This window comes from Chanodichthys erythropterus, chromosome 3, assembly GCF_024489055.1.
Source record: "Chanodichthys erythropterus isolate Z2021 chromosome 3, ASM2448905v1, whole genome shotgun sequence".
Classification (NCBI taxonomy): Eukaryota; Metazoa; Chordata; class Actinopteri; order Cypriniformes; family Xenocyprididae; genus Chanodichthys; species Chanodichthys erythropterus.
This window is the reverse complement of record NC_090223.1, coordinates 54,926,046-54,948,103: the sequence shown is the minus strand read 5'-3', so window position 1 is coordinate 54,948,103 and position 22,058 is coordinate 54,926,046. Positions and strand designations below refer to the sequence as shown.

Sequence of the window (22,058 nt, the reverse complement as noted above, 5' to 3'; positions counted from 1 at the left end):
GTACTGTGGAGCATTCTGCAGAACTTTGCAGACACAGATTTAGTGTGGGCCTCATTATGGGTTTGAATCCCTGGGAAAGCACATGCTGACCAATGTATATCTTGAAAACTTAAATGAAAACAAGGAAAGGTGCAAAAATGACTTGAATAAACTCTCAACCAAACATAGTAACCACACAAAAATGCAGGTGTTCATTTAAAAAATATAACTTTTAATAAAGGCTACATCTCTTCATAATTACAATAATTAAAGTACCAAGTCGTCTTTAAAATGAAGCTCTATATAATGCATAATTTACATTTTAAGTGGAACACAAACAAAATTGGGGGAGGAAAACACTGAAAAGTAATGTCATGATTACAAGATATCCAAAGCATAAAAAAAAAAAACTTATTTTTAAACATAAACCCCTCAGAAAAGCAAGGGAATATTCACACCCTGAAACAGGGCAGCACACAGCATGGTATCCATGTAGGCACAGGTACTGTATAATACACTAGCGATGGCATGTTCTTATCCGCTCATGCCAATGCATTCCGCAATTTTGCCCTGGAGCTCAGCGGTTTCAAATCGGCTATTCCAGGTCTTTCCATTCAACGTTTACACAGGACATTAACCCTTTCCATGTACACTCTCTGATCTCCCAGATCATGCTGAATTTAAGTTTTTTGAAATAGTATCGCTTCCTATTACTTAGGGTTTTGGAACAGGCTCCAGGACAAGGCTATTGGTTCCTGTGCAATGTCTGGACCTTAAACCAAAGGCACTAAAGATGCAACAACTATTGGCTGGGCGTTAAAGGTTGAAATTTCCACCCAATCAGCAGAGAGGTTTGGAGAGGCGTGCTGGTCTGAAGCACAGTTCGTTCTCTATGGCCAGAAGAGAAGATTCCTGGTACAGTCTGTTGAGTTAAGGTGGCGTGACTCTAGACATCCGTCCATGCATGTATAACATTGGAAAGATCTCCCAATCAAAATAAGCAGCTTGTCCATCATCTGAACACAGGTATGAGGGGAATGACAGTTTAATAAATAGTAATAAAGTCTTTAACGTGTGACAGAAGCATATTATAACTTTGTGTACATATGAGCACCTCTGTATCACACATGCACACATTCTCGCATTCAACACACGTATACACATCTATAATTATCACAAATGCTGGTCAGCAGTTTATGGTATGGTAATACACCAATGTTGGCATGTTGTAGTCCAAACAAGCAAGTGGTTAATTGCATCTTCATTGGTCATAACATCTCTCTTCGTTTTCCAAAGCAAAGGAACAATTTCTCATGATGCATTGCTGGTTCAGATCCCTCTGTACTTCATTGGCTAGTATTCCTTCAATAGCTTGTCAAATGTCTAAACTTCTTAAGCTTCATAAAATGTCTATTTTCTGTCTTTGAGTTAGTCTTGAGTGCTGGGTAAGTCCACATATGGGCTGTCATGTTCCTTTAGTCCATTCTCTCCACTTTGCCGAGGATTTTGCCCTCATACATTGGCAGAACTGTGCAGTCGTCCCAGACCTCCTCAAACACAGCACCACACTCAAACTCATCACTGGCCTTCTTGAAGTAGTACCTGAAACATAGCAAATGTACGATCAACAAACTGCTGATGACATTCATCAATGTATAGATCTATAGGTCAAAAGATATGCTTCCATTCCAGAAAACAACAAATTTTTGTCTTCCAAGCCTATGGACCTTTTCATGTTGACTTTAAATAGCTGTATCAGACACTAATGCTATCCTGTGTTGCACTCCACTATTTGGGGGACAAAGAGGTGCTTTAGCCTAAATTAGAGGGTCTGTTAAACACTACCACACATCTACCGTCAGGCCTCTGGTGTCTAATTGGGAGCTCTGTGAGCAAATGACGGGGATCTTTCACAAGGGTTGACATTTTTGGGTGCCGAGGAGTCTACACTAACTTTTTCATTACCACATTGGGGATGAGACTGAGTTTAATCAAGTGTTTGACCTTGATGGATAGCCTCTTTGCCTCATTTCTATTGTCCGATTTGTCTCTTTCCCTCCACCTCTGATGCACTAATGATCTACACCTCCTCCAGAAGGAAGAGAAAACAGTGGGAGGGGAGGGAGTGGTGAGGTTTGCCTCAGTAATTGGCTTTGTAATGGAAAATGCCCCCTCTTACTAAATTGCGCTGCGGTGCATGCTAGGTTTTTACAAGCAAACACCACCAAGTCATAGAAACAGTACACATAAAACACACACAGGAATAACCATGACTCAAAACAACAACCAACAAGAACAAAGTTTCTTTTCTTCTTTCAATATGTCGGAAACAATCCATTGTTTTCCCACTGCCCAAGCTTAACTTCATAAATAAGGGACAAACTAGAATACTGCAACATGGCACATAATTACATCCTTATTTCTGGAGAATAAGCTATATCCTCCTCCGCAAAATCTTCAAAAGGGCAGCATGGCTCTTATTTGTTCGAAAAAAAAAAGAGAGGGAGAAGAAGAAAGAAAAAGAGAAAGAAGTCTTTCCATTGGAACATGTTTTATATGGCAAGATTTTCTCTTCGCAACATCTGGCACCAATATCGTCTGGCAACTCTGGCAGTACTGTTCTTTGTTGAATTTCTGCCATGTTGAAATGACCCGACTCCACACATTTTCTGCGATTAAAACCATCAGCTTTGAATTCTCTTTTCCTTGAAAAAGTGCATGGTCAGAGAGGGGACCTTAACGTTGGGAATTTTTCAATATTCAACAAAGTATTAAACAACAAACTATTTTATACAGAGTTGGTAAACTAGGGTTATCTAGATGGATAACCCTACAACCGCATGTTCAACATGGAGCATTAAAGATTTTTGTCAAGGGGCATTTAAAAGCCATAACCAGCATAGTTACCAGTTAAAGTTCCTCAACTGTTCCGGTGTGTTTAAATGGGCTTTTTTGGAGACAACATGCAAAAGGAAAACCATTGGCGGCCATCCGACAATGCCCCATTCAAATAAAAGGGCCAAAACAAAGAGAGCCTTTGATATAAATGAGAAATAATCATTAAAAAAAAAGAAAAAAAAAAAAAAAAAAAAAAAGATAGTCGTATGTAAACACACACTCAAATGTATGAGAGCAACGTAGCTTGATACAATGGTTGAAAAATGTGTGTGAGTCTTTGTGCATCAAATGAAAGGCCTGGGCTTCAAAGAGCTGCTTATTAAATGTGCCTTAAGATGAAATCAATACCAGATGTGACCAAACGGCTACAGTTAAAATTCCCTCATTCTTTCTTCTCTGTGCACCCACCCCTCTCTCTTTCCTGTCGTCTTAACTCCATACTTGCTGCTAATCTAAATAACTTACAGTAAACATTGCAGCCTTGCAGAGACCAACACAACCAGTGTCAAAACAAATCAACAAATATCTTGCAAGAATATTTTTTGAGTTAGCTAACTGCAAATTTCAGCAGCCGTAATATCAACAACCAAAAATAAATTCTCTTGTCAGAATTGAGAGTATACCTGTAGTTGCCTTTTTTCCTTAGTTGTTCCTTGAAGTGTCCAAGTGTGAGGCTGTGTGTTTTCATCATCCGGCGGTACGGGATTTCCTCACCGCAAAAGAAGTATGTGACCACTGTCTCCGAGCCCAAACTACTGTGGCAACCTGACATCTTCTTGGGATCTTTTGGTCTGTAAAGACAAACACAGATGAAAACAAATGTTAAGATAATCACAAGAAAGGAAAATGTTAGCTATGCCTTTAAGATCACACAAGGCGGCATGCAAAACATTTGAAATCTGTAATTTCACAAAAGGAAATATTTAGCGTGGGACTTTTCAGGTGGAAGCATGTTAAGACTGAAATTATTAGTGGTATTTGGCATAAATCACTATTACTATTGCTCATATAGGATTGATAATTTGAAATCTTAAACCTAATTATCAAACTTCAAGATTGTTATTTTTAAATATTAGTCCACAACTAGGTTAATATTTGTCTAGCTTAAGCACAATAAAATACAACAGAAGAGTGTTTTAGTCAATAGTTGACTCAATAGTAAATAGTTGATTCAAATGCAGTGCTTTGAGTTTAACAAAGTCATGCTATCAGAGATGAATGAAGAAAATGATTGCTAAGATCAGACAGTCACTGTCAGCTCATTTGTGCCCTCCATTGGCCCCTTTCTCCACTTCATAGTGCTACATCAGAAAGTGCACCCCAGCCTTAGACTTTGACTGAAGGTCAGCCAATTAAAAATGAAAAAGGGCTCATCAGGTGGCCAATGCTCCACACTTTAAATACTGGCCAGGGCCAGAGACCAAGAGAAAGAACAACCAGGTGTTTTTGAAGGAGGAGAAAGACTAATTGCTGCAAGGCATTTGATGACTAATGCACTGCATGCATATGTGTGTCATTCATCATTGAACAATGAGAGTATGCAGAAGAATGACAATTAGGAGATACATACTCATCCATTTGAAGCACTGAACTGCCATTTTGAACAGGCACTGGGTGACTCTTGTCTCTCTGAAGGCTTGATGTTGAATGCCTGTAAAGTGGAACCCATATATCGATACTGACATCAATCAAAAGTTTTTAGAAAGAAATTGCATACAGAGTGTTGAAACTGGAACTCGTACCTCTGTTTAGAGGGTTTGGAAACTTCCTCCAGGCGTCTACGGGCTTCTTCCAGCTGTGCTAGGGTGTTGGGAGGGGGTAGAGGTGGCATGGCGGGGTCCTGAACGAAGGGGTGTGCAGGCTGGTGTGCACGGAGATGCCCACTGCTTCCGCCACCTCCCCAGGTGTGTGTGCGCGTGGAATCCAAACAGTGCAACTTCTTTACATTTTGAGTGCTGCAACAACAGACAATTTGATCATGTAAGTTAACAGCACAAAGACTCACAGGAATCAAGGTGAGCAGAGGCAAATGGTAAACCTCTATCTTCAAAACTATTACTCTGTTAAATAAACAACAGAGAATGTTCAGTCCCTAATCCTAACTAAACATTGGTAGTACCTTTTTGTAGTACCCTTTGGCGCATGCACAAAGATTTTCAGAGAATGAAGCTTACAACATAGACATGACCATAGAGTTGCAAGACAGACCTGTGGGGCTTGTGCTTGGTCTGTCGGTCACTCTCCAGGATCCACTGCCATACATTTTGAGAGCGGTCTGTACTGTCAGCTGGCAGCTGGAGAAGACTGCTCTCCAACCCTTCCGTATTCACCTCCTCTCCAGATTTACACAAACGCTTGGATAAAGAGCTGGAATGCCTGGTAGAAGGAAAATATATGTTGAAAAAAAAAGTTTTATAAATACTTTCATCTATTGACACCAGGATGCCACAATTAAAAAGCGAAGAAAAAAAAAAGCTGGAGTTTACCCTAAGGCCACTTCTGCAGGGCTGCCACACTGGTCTCTGCCCAGACTCCGGCTGCGAATGTAGGGGGCGGAGCAGCATTCTGAAGCTCCATGGCACAGGCACTGCACCCGCTGGGTTGCCTCCGCCTCGATCTGCTCCTTGCTTTTGGGCCCAGCGTGGTGATGGATGTAGTGGTGATGGATGTGCTTGGTTGACTGTCTGGAGATGAAGGTCTTGGCTGGCACATATCCATTCACAGAGCCAGACTGTGACCTGGTGCTGGGACCTCCCCGAGGCAGCGGGCGCTGTTCAGGAGAGCGGGAGCGCGGAGAATGCCGATGCATTCCTGGAGACTGACAGCCAGGGGTCTTGAGGACTCGGGAAAGGTGCTCATCCAGGATGGCCTGGGGGTCCTCCTCGCAAGAGCCAGGAGGGAGCAAAGGCAGAGAGTGGGATGCACTGCTTCCAGACACCTCAGATTCATCCCGCTCCTCCTCCTATAAACGCACACAGAAAACGCAATTTTATAAAGAAATACTTGCAAACAGCCATTTAGGTAAACTGTTTAAGGAAACAGAACTCAACTCTTGTTATGAAAAAATGTTTGTGTGCTTTCTGAATTCTTTGATAGAGGAAGTAATGTTTGCAGCAATACAAACCTCCTGAATCTGTTGAAGTCTCTCTTCCAGGGAGCTCATAGTTTCCTGTTCCCGCTTCAGACGTTCGAGTCTGGCTATCAGCTGTGCTGCAAAGGCTGCTGGCTCCACAGGAGTCATCTCCTTAGGTGGCCGCCGTGTCCTCTGCACAACCAGAGAGAGATACAGATTAGCAAGAAGACCAGACAGGACAGGAGGGGTTGATTTCTACAGCTGCCCTCCCTGCATAAGTCTACTGCCCATCCAATGCACACACAAACACAAACACATGCCCCACACCACTGGCATGGGCCGCTGCCGGCATGAGCAGTTGGTCACGCTCTAAGGAGCCTCGGCTTGTTCCCTCTGTAGTGCAACCAAGCCATCAGCCCGGCCTGTGAAGTGAGGCAGCTTCAAAGAGCCCTCGTCAAATATCAAACGCTCACCAGGGGCGGCAGGGACACTGGCTTTACATCTAGCAATAAAAGTCACATATCGACAGGGGGAAAAAGGAGGGAGGCAAAGAAAAAAGGAAAGAGAGGGGGATTAAAAGAAGAGAAAGTAAGATGGCGAGATGTGTGCCGCCACTAGAGGAGTCAAGCAGTGGGAGATCAGAAGCACAGAGGTAATTTATTCCCCCCCAACGACAGCGGGCACCTTTGAGCTACAGTAGCCACATTATCCGCCTTCCCCATGTGTGTGTCTCACACAAGGATTTTCTATCACTTTCTTATTATTTTTATTATTATTTTGTGCCCTGCCTTTCTTGATTTGGCTTCCTCTTTCCATCTCTTTGTGAAGATAAAGGGAAAGACCAAAGAGAGAAGAAAGAAAGACGAGTTGCTGGTGAGACTTGCAGCAGCTCCAGGCCCCTGCTGCCTAAAAGTAACATCCTGGGAGAGGCAGCCAGTCATCACCAAATCAGAAGGGAAATATTACAAGCTAGAAAAAAAAAAAAAAGAATGAGAGAGAGAGAGAGAGAGAGAGAGAGACAAAAAAATGGGAAGTTTTTTTTTCAACACAGAAATTGAAATGGCATGTATGAGAGTACAAGTGCACAAAGAGTAACCAAAGTGACAGGAAGAGGAAAAAAGAACCAAAAAGGAGAGTAAGAAAGGATGAGGAGGCATGGGGAGGGTGGATACGGGTTTGTTTGACTTGCTTAACAAGTTGTCTTTCCAAACTCTTTCCCCAAACACAAACTGACCATCTCTCTTATTCTGCTTTCAGGGAGGCAGAGAGGAAACGAGGGAGAGGGGGATGGAGGGTGCTGTTGGAGGAATAAAAAGGGTGCAGCTCAGTTGGAAGTTGTCACTTCCCTTGAAGTCAGCCCCATTCATCCGCTGATCAAAGCACTCTCAGAGAGAGACAGTTGATTTTGGTGCCCCAGGATAAAACAGACTCATTTAGTGTGGTGTGGCAGTTTATTAAGAGTCATTATCCGAGAAAAAGCACAACAACACGGTCCACAACCATGAGAGGGTAACGCTTTTTAATTGGGGGTGATGTTGGAGTTGTGTGTGTAGTTCAGAAGAATGGCAAGGACACTTACAGGAAACGGAGGTAGAGACACTTGGCCGTTCATCCTCATGTTGCGCTGCATCTCTCGCTGTAATTGTTTTTTACTTCCCAGCTTGTAAGGAGGGATGGCATCTCTATCAGGACACAGAGAACGATGAAGGTTATTCACTGCCCATACTCATACACAAACAAACATACATACATCTTTAGCGCCAATAGAGTGTTTCAAAAAAACTCAAAACCTGTAGTCAAACAGATCAACACTAAGTATATTGTTGAAATAATGGCCCAAAAAAAAAAAAAAATGCACTCTCACCCTGTACAAACTAAAACCGCAAGCCTAATGACTTTCCTTTCAATATCATCCAGAACCCAAAGTTCTTCATCTTACTCCATGTCAGCCGTGAGCATTTTAGAGTGCTGGTAACAGCAAGATCTTTCTCTGCACTCTTGCCCAGAACAGACGCCCAGGGCACGCTTAAAACCAAAGGGCAGCAAAACAAATGCTGCCACTAATGCCAACACACAATCAAGCGCTGCTACCGTTATGACATCTATATGACGTTACCAATAACAATAAAAGGACGGCTCGTGTTTCCATAAACACTTCTAATCCATCTAATCCACAGCAGAATGTTCCTAAACCTCCACCTCTTCAATCTCACCCTTTCTTGCCTCTAAAGCCAGACATCTTTCTCATCCTTTGCTCTGCTTTTTTTTTTAAAAAGCCAGGCCAGTTTCCTTTGCTCTGTTCTGACTCTGAAGTGTATGACCTAGCCCAAATGCAGTTTCCAGCACGTCTTTGAAAGCTCACAGTCATGCGCATAAAGCCGTCGCTCCAATCTTCATTTGGCAAGCGCTCGGCAGTCAGCCTCTGATCTTGCGCACATCAAAAGGCTGGTTTGTAAGATAAGGTAATGTTTGAAGTCGGCGCAGCGGCATTCCCTAGCGTCCAAGTAAATCCATAAATAAGATATAAGCAAAATTTCCCCCACTTCTCCTCCCCTCCCTCACTCCCTCCCTCCCTTTATCTGGAATTCAGATTCTGATTTAACGCTGTGCCTTTTAACTCAAATAAAAACGCAGCTATTCCAATCAAATCAGCCTCCAAATAAAGAACACAGAGGCTGTTTTCCCCACTGCGTATACTACTTCAAAGTGGCACAAATAAAAACAAAAAATAAAATAAGAAATGCAATGGCTAAGTATGGGTAAAATCATTGGACAGGAGCATGTAGATAAATTCTTCAGTAAAAATTTGTGTTTTGCAAACAATTAAATGTTTGATAAACCTTTGTTTGGCTCATTAATTTGAATTAATGTTGTAAACTTGTAAGTACAATTCTGCAGTTTCTACTATTAAAGACATACTTCAAACGGGAGATTATTTGAATTTAGTATGAGGACGAGTCACCCAAGAAGCTGTTGCACATTTAGTTTAAAAAAGTGCTGCATGGTTAGACCTATCAAAATATTAATCTTTGGTTCAATCAGCCCACTGTCCACAGACACTTTCTCTGTTCGGAGCTTTGGGGTGTCACAGGCTGGCTGTGCTTTATGGGAATCTCCTATTCACTTGTGCAAGTAATTTTCAAAGCAGCCAGCCACCCTCTTATCCCTCTAAGCTCCCGGGGCCTAACAATGGGCTGAAAGCGATTCAGTTAAGCCTTTCATCCAGCATGCACTTTATTTCTCACTCTCTGCACTTAGCTATGCACTCGCACAATTGCCTCTGCCGCAAACACGGGGGGGGGGGTTGCTTTCAGGAGGAGGTGGGGTTGAATGGGTGGCGTACGTGAGCGTCTGGGGGATGGGGGTCCCAAACACCCTAATCCCAGGTGACCTGCTCTTGTGCTCCAGAAATGGCTAACCTCTCAAAGGCCTAGCTGACACTGAATCCCTCCATTGCAGCCGCGGTGGGCTCATACCAAACCTCCCTGCGAGTTGAGATTCCTTTAATTTACTGCCAAAGCACCTCTATGAGTGTCTTATAGTCCACATGGCAAGTTAACCCCAACCACCCCCCCTTTTTTTTACTGGGACAATGGCAAAACCCATAAATAATGACTATGTCTTTGGTGACTATGTTGTGCAAAGTCTAAAAAGAAAGCTCTTGAAGATCAAAGCTATATAGGAAAGAACATGAGCAAAAACAGGACAAACTAGCCAGTGTCATTTCCTGTTGATCAGCAAACATTAGCTTTAATTAACGGATAGAGGAAGCACATTATCTGACTCCAAGTGGGTAGTCCACTCCAAGCCCCTTAAGACTCCAGCAATGCATTAAAGACATCTCATAAACACATTTAAATGCCAATGTATCACCTAAATGTGTACCATCTCATTTACTAAATGACTAAACTACATGACTAAATGACTAAACACTTAAACCCAATGTCTGCTAACAGCCCAAGAGAGATGTTAGTCTTTGACCACAGCCTAATGATACGCTGTACTATGAACCTTTCAAGGTCTAATTTTTAGAAAGACACATTTTCTTATTACTTTGCTTAATATGAGACACGCAAACACTTACACACTACTGTCTGTCATGGACATAGAGTCATCTGTCAGGGCATCACTGGAGACCTCGCTGTCATTGGCACTGGTGGCAGGGGCAAAACTATAACCGGACGTAACACGATAAGGGTTTCCAGGGTCACTTCGTCTGTAGGACCTACAGGAACAAAAAATATTTATTTTTTTAGCTGAAAGGATGGTATAGTGGTTCAATCTCAAGGCTGGTAACTGGTAAGTTGCTTAGTTAATTCATGAATTCACAACTGAGCAAGACACTTAACCTCAGGTTACTTAAAAGGGACTGAACCTAAGGCACAAAAGTGTATCACTTTCCGAAATGTGTTCCACTGCATTCTCAACCTTGCCACAAAAGGAACTACAGTGGCTAATAGCATAAATTGACTTCACAACTTTCTCTTTCAGGAAAGCTACTGTCATTGCAGAGCAACAGTTTGAAGGGGAACTTAGCCAGCTATAAACTATAAACAGCTTTTGCTATGTCTAGGGTTAAGTTGACCCCAAAGCAACTTTAACATCTATGAAAATTTGCTAACTGTATTTATTAGAAGAATTCATAAAAATGCACATCACATGTTGCAGTGTTCAAAATGCCTGTACACATTTTTACCCAATCTGTGATATCTGGGGTGCATTTTGACCCCACACAAAAACATCACTGAAATTTACACATAACAGGAGGGTTAAAAAAGGTAATGCATCCAGTTAATGGGACAGACATTTGAAGGTAACCTGTTTGCCATCTTGACTACCGAGGCTTGTTTCCACCACAGTAAAGCAAGGAAGTACTTTAAAGTACTTGTGTGGACTATTATTCTGGCCTCAACGATGTGGATTAAAACATCAGTTAATTAAATAAATAAAAAAGAAAAATGTTACATTATCATCCAAATATTAGTTTTGCCATTTAGAGCAAAAGAAAAAAAAAAAAACACATTGCGAATGAAAAAAGCTTACACCATGGCCTCCCTTATGTTTGTGAAAAGGGTCCAGCTATTTTTACTAGTCTTTTTTCTTGATGGTGGGGGGAGGATCTCAAGCTCAGTTTGTCTTTTCTCTCCTCTTCCCTTTCATCTCCCTTGCCCCACCTCCCCCCTGGGGCAGCCCGGTGAGGGCTGATCAGGGGGAAAGTTAAGTGAGCAGCACATCTGTGTGAATTGCCAATGCCACTTCCCCTCAGTGGAGCATATCTGGGGCCTTTTGTCTGGGCCAGGCACCCCGTTCCTCACTTTACCTCCCCCTTCCAAACTTTCCCGTTTCATGTCATTCCTTCTCTTGTGCTGTTTCCTCTGCTAGGGCACCTCCTCCACATACCCACCCAGGCCCTCCCTCCAATCTCTCTTGCTCTCCATACCCCTCTCTCCTGCTGTGACACATTCCTGCTCCACTGGAAGAGGAGGAGGAGGTAGAGAACCTGAGTCGGACTGAAAGAGAGAGAGAGAGAGAGAGAGAGAGAGAGAGAAATAAAGAACATGAGAGAGCGGAAAGAAAGAAGAGAAGAAGGGGGAAGGAGGGCCTCCTCTTTATGAGAATGCCTACTGCCAGCAGCGCTGTGAGGGGAGACCCAGCAGGACTATAGCCTACGGCCCCAACTCAAACCTGACCTTTGGAAGCTCTCGCTCAGAGTCAGGTATTTAGCACAGCTGGGTTCACATTCTTCCCTCGCTCACCCCCTCATTCATGCTTTCTTTCATGAGGTGCCTCGCCCCCCTCTGTCCTTCTTTTCCGCTCGCTCAAAAAGTGTGCTTATTCTCCATCCGTCGGGGTTTTTTTCCTAGATAAAAGTGCAAAGAGAGGCAGTTGAAATCAGAGGAGAACGGTGGTAAATAAGAAACGGAGGAGATGAAGGCCACGGTCTCTGTGACTCACAGAGGAGCCGCTGCTGCGTGTTGTTTTGTGAATAACTCGATTCAGAAACACAAAAAGAGAGAGAAATAAGTTCCACATGCTTCAGATGAACAAAAAAGTGCCCCGAGAGAGAGGAAAAACAGACTGCTCAAGGAGCATTCTTCAAAAAGAAATCAGGGAATAACATCAAAAAAAGAGAGACTTTGCTTACTCTCGTCTGGTTCTTAATCATCTCCTACATAAACAACTAGACAAAGATAAGCAGAGATGAAACATTCTGTCACCTTCTTCAAGATCACCCTCCCAATGGGCTGTCATTGAGATAGATAAACATTTGTCTGACACCACACCTTGATGGGTCACCTCATTTACAACCTCAAGTGCTATGACAGGTATTAATTCATCAAACCAGATTTCCCCTGGTGTTTTATTAAACCCAGACAATATACTTTTTGAACAACCAAACAAACAGCTTGTCAAGACATCTAAAGGTGTCAAACATAAATTACATAGTACAGTAACAGAGTTTGTGTAAACGCAGACTATTTAAATCAAAATAAGCTAAATCTTGTGAGTTGGGTACTTTTTTTGTTAATAAAGCAAAAACAAGAGTTTCAGTTTAGAATCAGTGACATTTTTGATGTGTGCCACTTGTTTTATCCATTTGACGGCTGAAACCAATTTTGCATTGTGAACTAGCCTTGATCCTTGAAGATGATCCTCTAACGGCGGAAGAATTTCAAAGCAGAGGAAACTGTGTGGAGCCAGCAGAGGGCCTGGTGCTAGACAATATTTACATGAAAGGAAGAGCTGCTCTATTGATGTTTTTTCCCTTCTCTCTCTTTCTGCGTAATGCAAGCCAGGTGAGAGCAAACCGCCCCAAACTTGCGAGAAAGGGCCTCTCATGTTTAAAGCAAGAATTCAAGTGCAAGAGCTACATGAAACCATAATAATACACTTAAAAACTCATTACCAATTTGTCATTAACCTGATAAATTTATTCAAAGTGACTTACATTACACTCACACAGAGAATTATTCCTTCTAAAGTAACCTAAGAGTTAATGTCTTGCTCATATTTCAAACAATCTTTGCGATGCTTCAACCTACAACAGTTAACCCATTGGGTCTTTAATCACTAGGCTGCACCTCATAGGGTGCATGATACACAAAGCAGTATAAGCAGGTAGCAGTAGGAACTTTGCAGGATTGTGAATTTATGGTGGTAGCATATAGTAAGTGAAAAAGATGTTTTTTTGGATGCCTTACCTGTAGCTTTTCTCCAATGCTTCTGCAGCACGAAGGGAAGGAGGTGACCGTAGCGCTTTGGCAGACAGACCCACTACAGTGGCCAAAGCTTTGGCTTTAAAGTCATTACAACTCCATTCTTCCTCTTCATTTAGAGTCGGCATCGGCAAGTATCCGCACACCAGTTTTAGGCCTCCTAGTCCATTGGGATTTACATGACTGGGGTTCTCACACCCGGTTCTGACGTACTCAAGGTATATGTCTGAGGTCAAGAACATCTGATAGGCGTTCTCCTCCATAGCCGTCTGGATCTCCATTTGAGCCTGATCAAACATTGCGGAGTCAATCTGCTGACGCTTAATATTATCCCTAATAAAGGTCTTAGTGGCAGGTTTAAGCTGCTTGGCCACAACGCTGTTGTTCTCAATATACCGCTTGTAAATGGCTTTGGCAACTCGGTGCGTTTTGGTATCCTTGAGGTCCATTTGCCTGAACCCATTGCAGGCAAACCAAAAATCTAAAGTGTCCTCACATTTCTCACGTTCAAGATATGCCCGGAAAAGTTGAGCACCATCCTGGTCCCCAAGAAGGAAATGCAAAGATTTGGTCCACCGGGCAAGAGGGGAGTCCGGGGATGCACTGCCCTCAGGTTCCCCAAGTCCATCCTCATCCCTCCTGGCTGTGGAACAGTGAGGATCAGCCATAATGGTTTTCACAGGATCCTTCGGTCTCATCATGGCCAGTTTGCTGGGATGGTGGCATGTCGTCTCACCCTCTTCCCCTGGGACCGGTGGACGTGGGTCATCTTCTCTGAAGCTACTGACCATAGGATCGGTTAGTGTCCTATTCATGGCTCTTGCAGCTCCAGCAGCAAAGCCTTCAGTGTGAAGCTCAGCTGTAATCTCCTCTCTCTCTTAAATCAGCAGGGGAGCTTCTCTCTGAAACACAAAGTATTGATCTCATCAAAACCAGATCCGCCCCAAAACTTCAAAAGAGTCACTTCAGACACATCTACATTGTGCGCGCTTGCGGTGTACAATCGGCTTCGTCGAATGAAATCTAAGCGTCCTGGTTTAAATTCAATGCAGGCACGATATTAAGATATTTATAAGTTTAAGTCAAAATGAAATCAAACTAAATATTTTCGGACCGGGTTGTTTATTCCATTACATTTTTTCATTCAAACCCAAACTGAATCACCTCATCGCGATGTAATGAGAACAGAAAAAACTCACATCAAAGAAACTGAGCTTAGCCGATCAGTTGGGCAATTTTTAACAACATAAATAAAACAACCAAACATCCCATCCTCGATTGTATGAAAAAAGTCCAAGTTTGAAAAGAAGAAACTCAGAACTTTTAAAACGGCGACATAAGAAAACAGAATTTCAATTCACTGTTCACAGTGTTTAATTATGCAGATAAATATGTCGCGTAAATGTCTACACATTTAGCGGAAATCAAAACGCAAAATTAATCGATAGCACGTTTACTTACAGTGTATCTACACAGTACACAAACTTGCATTAGCCTATATCATTAAGGGTCCAGAATTGACAAATAAAGTATAATTGCGTAATGTATATTAAAACTACATACAATTATAATAAATAATAGCATAGTTCAAAACTACACTTTTGATGACAAAAGCTCTCAAATGCATCGAAACACATTCAGAAGTCTAAAAACACATTAAGACGCGTCTCTATTCGTTCAGTTTTAAAGGGTTAAACAACCGCTTAAAGTCTTTCCTTACGGATATAAAGAGTGATCGAATCCAATCCATGAGAAATAAAACAAAAACATGCTGCATTCAACTTCAAACCCCTCAAGAAAAACAAAAGTGAGAGATCACAGGGGGTGAAGTCCCATAACACCATCATGAATACTCTTTAAACACAGTCAAGAGACTCTAATCTAACCTCAAAACAACACAATAAAAACCCAAACCGAAAACACGCGTTTTGATGCAATGTTTATCAGAAATACTTCATTTCACAGCGACACATGACTTCAAAGTCGGTAAACAGCACATCAAAGCAATAGCATGGGGCCAGCGCTGGGAGAACACACACACACACACACACACACACACACGAACGAACGAACACACACAGCTCGAACTCACCATCCATCCATGAGTTCAGTCCCCAAAGTCCCCGTTTTCCAACAACAGAACAAATATAATCCACAATATATCCAATTGCACGCAGTCCTCTCGTCCTCTGATGTTGTTTAGTGTCAAACGCAGATTTGAGGTTTTCACCGTACACTTCCTCCAGTGAAGAGCACACTAGATCCCTGTATAGTGTGTTTGAATGCGCTCTGGTCTCTTATTCCAGTGTGTGGACTGAGCTCAGGGTTTAAGAGCGGACATCAAAGAGCGCAGCCGACCGCACGGTCCCGACAGATACATAACAACACTATTTCTCTCATTCCCGCTTTAAAACAACACAGGTCGCTTCAAAAAGGTCTAAACGCACATATTTATTTTTTATAAACCCTATCGATGCTTCTAACACGAACGCGCTCACGGAGTCGCTGTAAAGTGCCCGTTCGCCAAAGTCCGTGAGGGAAAAGTTTCAACCGAAGCGCAAGGACCTTATCAAAGCAGAGAGATCTTGAGCCGACTCCCCTCGAGCTGTGGAGCGTCAGGAGTAAGTGATCTGCAGCGCCGCGATCCTGCTGTTGCTACAGAAACTTTAAAGACACAGGCCGCTTTTTCCTCTGAGGACTTAGAGTTAACCCCTTCATTACCACATTCACAGTTAACCCCATCATTTCTGCAGCCACGCATAATAGAGCTGTAAAGTTTGCTATCCCAAAACCTCGAGGAGAATAAGCCCTGTTGGAATTTCCTTTGGGTTTTTATAATAGTAGTTTTCGATTTAAATAATATCAGTGGTTATCACTGAATTTTTACTACAAATGACACCTCAAACGAGGTGCTTAATGCTGCTTTGTGTTTGTTTAAATGATATTAACGAAACTATATCTTCAGGTTCAAAGTCTATTTTAACCACAGACATTAATTTACTAATTTTATAAATCTATAACCACTGATCTAAAACCCATACAAAACTCCAGAGAGAATTCATGGTGTAGCAGCAATTCTGTCTAAAAGTGCCACTGCAGACTACATAAGGACTAGGATATAATAATTCACCCCAAAATAAAAATGTTATCATCATTTTCTTTCTTTCTTCAGTTGAAAGCAATGAGATGTTTAGCAGAATATCTTATAATTTTTGGGTGAACTACACCTTTAATTAAATGTCTAAACTGATATTTTATAAGTCAAATAGAAAACATATCTGCAATGCAGACATATACAATGACAGTTCACCCAAAAATATAATTTATGTTGTTCCTATTTCTTCTTTGTTCTATAAAAAGAAGATATATTTTGAAAATGTTTCAATGTGTTGTTTTTTCTTTACAATGAAAGACAATGGCGTTCCTTATTTAAAATATCTTCTTTTGTGTTCAGCAGAACAAAGAAATGCTTACAGGTTTTGAACAACATTAGGGTGGGGGTGAGAAAATGATTTTTTTTTTTTTTTTTTTTTGAGTGAACTACCCCTTTAAGACCAGATGAGGTTGGTTAAAACAGCACAAAAGTTTGAAGTAGGTTACTTTACAGTAGCAGTATAGTTAAAAGTCCTTCTCAACTAAAAAAGTGAAACTACCAGAAAAGCTTGTCCTGCATTTTGAACTAGTGAGGGAGGACGTTCCACTGATTCCACTTATGATACTTCAAAGGCTTGAGCGCTTCCTTTGATGTTCTACATTCACTTTAAGGAGCAGGATATTATAAAATACATGCATTAGTGCTAAATGAGAGGAATTTAAAGAGCAGATGTGAAGCTCTGTATACATTGCTGTCATAATATGGTGAGCAGAACATAAAGTACATTTTAGAAAAGGATTTTTAAGACACATTTTTAGACTTTCAACACAGCTTTGCTCACTTCTTTCTCTTTTCACAGGTAATCTTTCACAATAATCAAATGTTTTGTCTATAGTGGAAACAGTCCATAAATGAGACATTCATTCTAATGCTCTATTCTAATTCTAATGACAGTATAGGAAATAATTGTCCAGGATGGACCATTTACAAGCTCATAGAGATTCATGGATATCGTTGGACAACACTGCAAACTATTTTGCTTTGTGTGCAATTGCTTATTACTGATCACACCCATGCAGCAAAACCTGATTAATAATTAATAATTAGGAATAAAATATTATTAATGTTATTACATTTCAGTGTTAGATTTTCAGTGGAATCTGTGCACACTTTATACGTTCTTTTTTAAAGTTAATCGCCAATGGCCAAAGTCAGTTTTTTTTTCTTCTTCTTTTTTTATATCCTGTTTGGTTCTTGCTGAGTATTCATTTTGGACCGGCTAAACTGAGTGCGTCTGAGAGCGTCTGCTGCTCCGTGATGAACGCTGTGATCAGTAACTGCTCTCAATGACTGTATTGTCTGCCTGCTCTTTCAGCTCAGGGCTAAACTCTCAGCAGTTTGCTTTGAAGTGATTATCCCTTTATCACAAGCCAGAGCAAAGACTTTAGGGAGAACAATGGAAAATGAAAGCAAGTAGGAGGCTTATGGCAATTATCACAGACGTCCACCAGGAGTGAAGTGTGAATGTCCACTTTGTGAATGTGTGTGAATGTGGGGGAGGAGGAAGGCATAGACACACGGCGGCAAAAGAAAATGAAACAGATCATGATTTGCATGGCATACACAGAGCAACGACCATGCTTTTGGAGGAAATGATGGCTTAGGGAAATAAACAAGACCGGTCTGGGACAAAGGTAATGATCCAGATATGAAATTTCTGTCATCATTTACTCATCTCATGTCTTTCCAAACCCATATGACTGTCACAAAAGATAAGCAGCTAATTCCATACAATGAAAACAGTGAGCAGAGTTTGTCAAGCTCTAAAAAGAAACATAAAAGTATCTTAATAGCACAATAACAGTACAGTTAATACAATTTGTACATTATATTCCAAGTCTTCTGAAGTTATGAGATAGTTTTGTGTGAGGAGCAGACCAAAATTTTCACTGAAATCCCTTCTGTCACATTCACACTTCTGCATATTCAAATCTATTCAAGTGTTGTGTCATAACACAGTAACTACACATTTTAGTCAAAACTGAGATAAGACTAAAATCAGGTCTCTGAGAGTATGATCTGTTCTGTGACTGACAAGTTTGTCTCAGCTATGTTCAGATTCATAAATGGAGTGTGAAAATTGAGATCAAAATAATAATAATAAAAACTATCATGTTTTGTAGGTCAGCATTGTTTGTATGACATCAGAAGATTTTTTGTTGTATGGACAGAGACGTTTTTGTATGGACAAGAACACTTGGGGTTTTGTGTGGAACTGGATTGGTTCACTTAATAACACTTGTTGGATCTGACACAATCTGCACTGTAAAAAGCTCTATATAAATAAAGGTGACCTGAACTGACTTGACTTGACTTCTAGTCAGATGAAGTCTGAGCATTAAAACACTCAGATGAAGTCTGAGGATTGAAACATAACCAAATAAAATTATTCTATAAACTATAAGCTCTTTTTATTACCTCATCACTTTGTTTTCTGCGTCTGCTTTTTCATGGAATTCAGCGACAAACTCTCATGCTGATAGAAGACTGTTAATACAGTTTTGGAGACCAGACAAAACTAGATATATTCTGGCAGGGATTTGGCATCCGGGGTTGGATCTGATTTATCTGATATTTTTGACATGGAGATTCATCCGATTTAACATTTTGGTGTTCTCAGCAGGATGCTGGCACGATCTAACAAGAGAAAGTCTTACAGGTTTGGAGTGACATGAAATTGAGTAAATAATGACAGAATTTTTATTTATGGGTGAATGATCCCTTTAAAGGGTTAGTTCACCCAAAAATGAAAATTATCATTTATTCACCCTCATGTCACACAAATGAAAATATTTCAATGAAATCTGAGAGCTTTCTGTCCCTCCACTGACAGTCGATGCAACCACCACTGACGTCTCAAAATGTTCATAAAGATGTTCATTCTCATGTGTTACGCAGCACGTTTGAGCTTCAGCAAGAACCAATGAGGTTCATTCTTGTGTTACGCATCACATTTGAGCTTCCTCAAGAACAAATGAGGTTAATTTTTGTGTTACGCATCACGTTTGAGCTTCCTCAAGAAACAATGAGGTTCATTTTTGTGTTACGCATCACGTTTGAGCTACCTCAAGAAACAATGGGGTTCATTCTCCTTTGTTATGCAGCACGTTTGAGCTTCCGCAAGCACCAATGAGGTTCATTTTTGTGTGTTACGCATCACATTTGAGCTTCTGTAAGAACCAGTGAGGTTCATTCTTGCAATGAGCTTGTGTCCCTTCAGAAAATTTGGACTTAACTGCTCAATTCATGTGGATTAGTTTTAGAATCTCTTTATGAACTTTTTCGAAGCGTCAAAGTTGTAGTTGTGTAGTCAATGGAGAGATATCTCTCAGATTTTATTTAAAATATCTTCATTTCTGTTTCAAAGATGAAGAAAGTCTCACATATTTGGAGCAACATGAGGGTAAATGATGTAAATTACGACAGTATTTAAATTTTTGGCCGAACTAACCCTTTAAGTGTGCATGGCTCAAAAGAAGGGTTGACTGGACACAAAAAGAGAAAGAACTGTTAGTGTAAGAGCAGTCAGCAGAATCAGATGGCATGCAGGGTGTCGGAAAAGATACAATTAAAGTGTGGCGTTAAGATGGACTTTGAAGTTAGACATGGTGTCTTACACCCCTCCAGATGAAGAGAGCAACATTTCAGCTGCTTGTTATGGGCTTTTAAGAGGATCTTGCTAGAAATGGGAGATTTGAAGAAAATGGCCTTTGAGGTGATAGCAGCAGTGGGACGCTGTCAGGAACACGGTTGCTATTTGAAGCTGGTTTAGTCTTTTGCCGAGGAGGGGGTGAGGGGTTGGGTACTGAAGGTTATTTATCAGCATTTTTTGTTTTGTTTTAATCCCATTTTGCGCATGACTTTAAAGTCAAACAATACATAGAAACAATGTCTGATGTTCTCTCTAATCCCTTTTTGGCCCATGAAAGGGAGCACATCTGTAGAAATGATTTTCATTTCCTCTGCCAGTGGTGGGGAGAAGATGAAGACATCTGAAAGGTTCTTCCTCATCCTCTTTATTTCTTAATTTATCTGGGAGGAGAGGCAGGGTTATGGCCACAGTCAATATCAGTTAGTTTTGGCTGCTACTACTGGTCTGATGTCACTCCATCAATCTTTATAGCTATACAGATAAATAAAAGGACAAACATTCTAACAACAACAGGAAAACCTGCTCTTGTACCACAGGAGAAAACTGAGAGTTCCCTCATCCCTCTTAAAGAAGTAAAGCGACAGATGTTTTCTTGTTGTGACATTCATCTGAGTGTAACGGATCATCAAAAAAGTAAAAATGTACGGCGGAGACTTGATTCTCTGCACCTGTTGTTGACTGGATTGTGAGATGTGGCCGTTGCACTCTAAAATGGAAGGAAGTTGAATGCTTGCAGGGGCAGGTTTAATTAGACTAAATGATTGGAGGAGTCCTGTATACATCACCAAGATGTCAAATTGCTGATGAGCTTTCTGCATCAACACAAAATATGATGCCGGTACTAGATGCTGGTAACATTACTGGGATCAATTCCAGAACACAGTTTGTTTTGTAGTGACCAGTGACACCAAAAACAAAAACAAAAAAACAAACAAAGCAAAAAAACAATTTAACCATGTTGGAAAACAGTGATTCTGGCTACATTTCTGTAAAGATGTACCTTTACATACAATTCACAATGGTTTCCAGCTGAAATGAACACTAGAGGCAGTGAAACAACAACAACTTTTATCCCTTTTCACACAAATTGTGATTACAGGGGCAGATTATCTGTCACACACCACAAAAGATCATGGCAGCAAGAGAGGCATTTATGGTCTCACTCCAGTCTTTGAGAAATTAGCCCATTTTCGATTCTTGTGAGGTTTATTACGTTTGCAATTTCACTGAAATGTGACTAATTTGCATGTTTGATTTAATAATGAGGTCCACACTGGTGCCTTAGCAGAAATAAACCCACTCCACGATTGCGCTGGTTGCTTATTTTCCCATTCTAGCAAGAACATGATGGCTTGCGCAGATTTTTAAACAGCAATTTATTATTTTTATAGTATCTATTTATAGTGTTATATTTCTTATAATACTTTGACGTAAGCAGTGTGGGACACTACTTACGTCAAATGCTGCTCCCTTCACACAGATGTCCTAGCAGGGTAAACTCAGGTGTAGTTCACCACATAACTCACCACATAACTATCAACAGGTTTCACTAATGTTTGACAACATCAAAGTGAAACTTTTGTCTTCATTTTGAACAGTGGCTATAGGCTATGTATCATCCCAGCAATTCACTAGTGAAACTGCCTTGGTTGCACTTTTTTAATAACCTGTTTTTCCTCCTTTACAAACAATTTAAGTGAACAGTTTAAATGACAAATTCTTCAATGAATTTAAGAATTTCATTGTTTTTGCAGCACTTGAGCTGACATAAAGATCTGATGATCATGTTGTCCAGCGTAATCTGAGAATGTTTCAAAGAGCATCCAGTGCTTCAGTGAAAGCAAGAACATCTGACCGTTTCCTAAAGAACTTTTGAACTGTCCAAAGGAGTTTACACGAATAATGTCACTAATGTGATTAGTGACCTGAAAATGATAGTGATTTTTGTCTTAGATTTTTCTTCTTTATTTCATATGATAACATATGATTTTAAATGTTATGTTTTCAGTGTGTGCTCAATCTTTTGGACACCACTGCATATTAACATCCCAAGTCGCCTGACAGACACTGGACAGCAAGGCATTG

The 22,058-nt window shown here is 40.9% G+C and overlaps 1 protein-coding gene across 2 annotated transcripts; it reads right to left on the bottom strand.

Moving 5' to 3' along the window:
• Window positions 1–233: 233 nt before the first annotated feature.
• axin2 (axin 2 (conductin, axil)) lies at window positions 234–15,786 on the bottom strand. 2 transcript variants are annotated; one of them, XM_067382827.1, is made up of 11 exons: window positions 15,260–15,786; window positions 13,153–14,069; window positions 10,035–10,175; window positions 7,530–7,632; window positions 6,002–6,142; window positions 5,364–5,839; window positions 5,086–5,253; window positions 4,620–4,832; window positions 4,448–4,528; window positions 3,501–3,668; window positions 234–1,581 (listed from the first exon to the last, which is right to left on the bottom strand). In XM_067382827.1, the coding sequence occupies exons 2-11, from the start codon at window positions 13,980–13,982 to the stop codon at window positions 1,455–1,457; spliced, it is 2,448 nt and encodes an 815-aa protein (XP_067238928.1). In that variant the 5' UTR covers window positions 13,983–14,069; window positions 15,260–15,786; the 3' UTR covers window positions 234–1,454. The 2 variants fall into 2 exon arrangements, with proteins under 2 accessions (XP_067238928.1, XP_067238929.1); XM_067382828.1 differs by lacking the exon at window positions 15,260–15,786 and adding an exon at window positions 14,888–15,022.
• Window positions 15,787–22,058: the final 6,272 nt, after the last annotated feature.

Excerpts from the sequence above, each read along its gene's own strand:
- axin2 (XM_067382827.1), bottom strand. The coding sequence starts at position 13,982 with ATGAATAGGACACTAACCGATCCTATGGTCAGTAGCTTCAGAGAAGAT. Across the intron at positions 5,254-5,363 it reads CCTGCAGAAGTGGCCTTAGG|GCATTCCAGCTCTTTATCCA; the intron begins GTAAACTCCAGC and ends TCCTTCTACCAG. Across the intron at positions 4,529-4,619 it reads TCCAAACCCTCTAAACAGAG|GCATTCAACATCAAGCCTTC; the intron begins GTACGAGTTCCA and ends TCCACTTTACAG.